The sequence below is a fragment of the Octopus bimaculoides genome, chromosome 6 (assembly GCF_001194135.2).
Source record: "Octopus bimaculoides isolate UCB-OBI-ISO-001 chromosome 6, ASM119413v2, whole genome shotgun sequence".
Taxonomy (NCBI): domain Eukaryota; kingdom Metazoa; phylum Mollusca; class Cephalopoda; order Octopoda; family Octopodidae; genus Octopus; species Octopus bimaculoides.
In genome coordinates, this window is record NC_068986.1 from 29,839,307 (window position 1) to 29,844,272 (window position 4,966).

At 33.0% G+C, this 4,966-nt stretch overlaps 1 protein-coding gene across 1 annotated transcript in view; it reads left to right on the forward strand.

The window, feature by feature from the left end:
- LOC106882282 (transducin-like enhancer protein 4) overlaps positions 1-4,966 on the forward strand; it is a 100,251-nt gene that overhangs the window by 61,953 nt on the left and 33,332 nt on the right. Inside the window, exons 6-7 of the mRNA XM_052968431.1 lie at positions 2,674-2,748; positions 3,505-3,756. Coding sequence (XP_052824391.1) covers positions 2,674-2,748; positions 3,505-3,756 — 327 coding nt within the window. The remainder of the gene's footprint in view (positions 1-2,673; positions 2,749-3,504; positions 3,757-4,966) is intronic.

Here is a 4,966-nt window from a genome sequence, read left to right on the forward strand (position 1 = left end):
TATATATATATATATATATATATATATATATATATGAGGGTATCCAAATCATGTGCTTTTGGGTTGTGTCCTACTGCGAAACACTTTGGGCAAGTTTCTTCTTCTATACCTGGGATTGACCAAAGCCTTGCGAGTGGAGGTGGTAGATGAAAACTGAAAGAAGCCTGTTGTGTACATATCACTGTCTTACAATGTTGGTCGTTTCCAATTATTCATGAAAACATATCCGATCTTTTGGGTAAATATTACCTTGTTTGGAAACTGCTGAGGGCTGGCAACCGCAAGGGGATCCAGCCACAGAAAATACGGCTCAGTGAATTGTCTGACCCATGCAAGCATGAAAAAGTGGACGTTACTCTACATAGATCAAATTTGTACGTTTAGTTATGTTTACTATAAAGAATTTAGTTTCCTTTTTCTCCGTAGGATTAAGAAAATAGTGCAAAAGGCAAAAAGAAAAAATCTCTTTTAACTTCGTCAGATCCTTTAAGTTTATAAAAGTCCGCCCTTCTATGCACGCGTATATTTACTCTCACCACGCACACCTATAAAACTTAAATACTAGATCTAATAAATATTACTGTAGGTTGAAGTTCTGAAAGCTCTTATACATGTTCAAGCTGAAATAACATTAAAATTTTGCGACGATGCAAATTTCCTCTTGGAAAAGTAATATATGTTAGAATTAAACATGATTTTTTAAATTAAATTTTTTTTTCTTTTGTACGCATGTTGCTAAATAATTTCTGCTTATTTGATATATAATCCATCCTGTACCATGTGTGCAGGTTCCACTGCTAATACTGTTAAGCAGGTGGAGGCGCAATGCCCCAGTGATTAGGGCAGCGGACTCGCGGTTTCGATTCCTAGACCGGGCGTTGTGAGTGTTTATTGAGCGAAAACACCTAAAGCTCCACGCGGCTCCGACAGGGGATGGTGGCGAACCCTGCTGTACTCTTTCACCGCAACTTTCTCTCACTCTTACTTCCTGTTTCTGTCGTGCCTGTAATTCAAAGGGTCAGCCTTGTCTCACTGTCTCAAGCTGAATATCCCCGAGAACTACGTTAAGGGTACACGTGTCTGTGGAGTGCTCAGCCACTTACACGTTAATTTCATGAGCAGGCTGTTCCGTTGATCAGATCAACTGGAACCCTCGACGTCATAAGCGACGGAGTGCCAACATATACACTGCTAAGCAGTATTAGCAGTTCCGGTGATGAAGAAGTCGCTAATTGCAGCAGCTGACATTCAAAAATATACTCTGCACTACATAGTTCTCTCCCTTGCTCGTCAACCAAAAAGCTTTCTCTTTCTTTCTGGGAACAATTAATAAACGCGATCCACTTGAACGTTTACAAAACATTGTTTTCCTAGAACCACTATTGATAATTTTGATAGTTAATTGAGTCATTTGATGCTTAAGAAAAAACAATAGCCGTATTTGTAGTATTATATAATTTTTCGTTTTGAGTGGAACAACGACTTTATTATACATGTCCCGACTCCCTTTTCCAAATAAATGTTGTATTATAACCGTTAATTAATTTATTTATATTTACTTTTCAAACACGCTCTATATTAAAGCATTAGTAAATTATATTTTACTTTTCTGTTTCGTTCTTTTTTGTTTTTATTTCTTCCAACATTACTGAACATACAATAATAATTTACAAGTTGTGCTTCAAGTCTTTTATAACGTCTCATTTAAAAAAGAAAAGTGTAAATTAAAATTTACTTATGTTTATTTTCTGAAATAAGTTCTGAGCAAAAATTATAAACAAAAAAAGAAAAAAAAATCTTTTTTATTGCTTTCGAACAAATTTTCCTTTTCACCTTGTAAATTCCTCCGAGTTGTTTTGTTGCTTTTTTTGTTGTTTAAAAAACTTGTGTATTTTTTTCTTTTTACTTTTTCTTTTTTCACCCGAGATTGTCTGTAGTAAATTTATTTTATTACCTGTCTTGTGAATTGTGTGTGTGATGGGGCTGGGGATAAAGGCCAGGCCAAATGTAATTTTAAAACAAAAATTATCGTTGAACAAAAGAAGGGGTTTAAAATGACGCAAGTTAATTTCGAATTTAAAACTAAAAACTAATTGGGAGGTGTAATGTAATGTTGCAAGCTTAAATCTTTAAAGAAAGGTTTAATTATTAACTCTTTTATTGCAGTTATCTTTAAAACATTTAAAGCTGAAATAACTTAAATTTTGGGGAATATATTAAATTATTCTAGGTTACTATAATTCCTACTTTAGCATGTAATGTTTTAAGCTTGCTTTTAAATTAATGAGGCATCTGTTTTTTCTTTTTTATTTCTTTTTTGTATTAATATTTTCACTAGCACTTAAAAATGGGTATTTATTTCATTTACTATATTCTCATCGCCATCAAATTCTGAAAGCTTCCATTTAAACTAAGTTTCATCATCGTTACTGGGCCAAATCAACATTTAAAAACTTGCATTCGATATCAATTCCTCTTCACTGTATATATTTATATAGATAGATCTAATCCATCGCTATTTTGACCACGACGATGATGGCTTCCATCCAGAGACAAGGGTATTCAATGAGTTGACAATCTCTTTTCCTCTCGTCTCTTTCTTGGCTTCTAAAGTTGTAATCACCACACAAACTACCAGTTTTGTTATTGTTCTGTTTCCTCTTTGTTTTGCAGCATCAGCAACAGGTTGCAGCTGCTGTAGAACGAGCCAAACAGGTGACCATGGCTGAACTGAATGCAATTATAGGGGTATGTTTCAGTGAAGCTGCCAAGCACTTTGCCCTCCCATTCCTTCGTGTTATTTTTCCCCGATTTAACTTTTTTTTTCTTTCCAATTTGTTATAAATTTTCATTACCAAACTGCGACTAATTTTCGAAGATTGATTATAAAATAGATTCAAAGTAATCATGTGTTTAATCATTTCTTCTGCTGCCAAACAACAGTGATCTCCCCTGAGAATGTCCATCAGACTTCGCCTCTTTTAACGTCCAAATCGAAGAAACTTATAATCTCATTCCTTAAATACCACAAAATTATAAATGTACAGGAAAGTAAGGCAGTTTAAAAACATTAGCAGTTAAGTTTTCATATAATTCCAAAAACACTGAAAAATCCAAGAAAAACAAAAGCCTTTTAAATATATATATTTTTGTCTTTGTAGCTTTTGTAAATTTTACACATTCCTCATTTTTTGTGCTGAAATGAATGGACAGATTGTAAAAACTATCACTAAACTCTTGTTTAATCCAAACATGTAGTATAGACACACATATACATGTTTTTACTCTTGGACGTTGCATGTCACATGATTTTATACTTTTTGTTGAATTAGTTTGCCTTGTGTTTTTTGTTTCCTTTTTGTGTTATTTTATCCACACCCCCCTATTTTTTTTATTATTATTATTAGCAATCATTATTATAATTAGCACATAATCTTGTAATAAGCTTTTTTTTGTTGTTCTTCTTCTGTTCTTACATTTGGACATTTGTATATTGGTTTTCAGCAACAAGTTCAGGCACAACATCTCCCCCATGCTCACCCACCAGCCATTCCAATACCACCTCATCCTGCTAGTTTACAACCCCCTGGAATCCCAGTATCAAGTGGATCAGGACTGTTGGCACTTTCAGGCACATTTCCTGGCAACCCACATTTAAGTGGATCTTTAAAAGAAGAGAAGGGTGAGTTTTCAAATAACATTTTTTTCTCTCTTTTAAGAACTTTTTTTAATGTGCTGTCTGGTTTTCAGTTTGGTGTGAATGCATAGAAAATAATATTTAAAACAAAAGAAAAAAAGAAGTTAGGATTTAATAAAAGTTTGTTCAAGTTAATTATAACTGAATTGCTATGACAGTTAACTTTAAAATTGTCAACATATTCTGGCAACAATGACAAGTCTTGTAAGCCCAAAGATTTCTCAGCAGGAACTTACTGCCTGGAGGTTAATCAGTTTTTCACCCTTCCAATGGACTCATTAAAAAGCATTCTTCCTCTCCAATAACTGCTACCAAAATATATGGTTGAGTAATGAATCACTTTTTTCCCTTCAAAAGTAATATCCAAAGCATTGTCGAATTTACGTTGTGGAGGTGAAGTCTTTCTGCTAATAACACGAAGTGATTATTTTGCATCACTTTATCACTAATCCTGATCCTATTAAAGAATTAATTTTGAATTCCTAAGTATTCAGTCTAAATAGCATTAACACTTATTCCTGATAATTGCTGACCTTGTTTTGAATCATAATAATAACGACAATGCTCTTGCTCACTCACTCCATTTGCATATTTCCTTCTTTCCTTCTTTCACCTTTGTGTGGGTAAAGTTTAGAAACTTTTTTTTTTAAAAAGTTAATACTGGTTTTGCTTTCTAAGATATTAAAAATTCAATCTAAACTCTAGACATTGGTATTTAATTCTTTCTTTCTTTCTTTCTTTTTTTATCTTTCATATAACCTTTTGGATTATAGAAGAGAAACACGTAAGTAAACACAGTTCTATTGTTGAAAACAGTGAAAAAGGAAGTAACTTGTAGTGTTTGGATCCGAAGAACTTCATCTCTGCAATGCTGTGAAATTTTATATTTTTAATCCATACTTACTGGCAAGAATCTTGCCCACTGTGGAAGCCAAGCAAAACATTTAAAAAAAAAAAAAGTGAGAGAGAGAGAGAGAAAAATAAAACATTTGTGCGTGTGTCTTTTAATGCCAATATTCTTCATAAATATTTGGAACAATCAGGAATAGGTGCATTCTGACTTTGGACACTTCTTATCAATCAAGCAATATTTTGTATATAAATTGAACATAACTTTGCTTGATATTACTTTGGCATAAATAGTGCATCTTTGGGATTCTTCAAAACAGTACTCTCTTGTAATAAAGGGTTCATCTTTCCAAAAATCATGTCTGTCAATTGTATATTTTCAAACAAAACAAAACAAAAAAAAATAACAAAAGTGAAAGA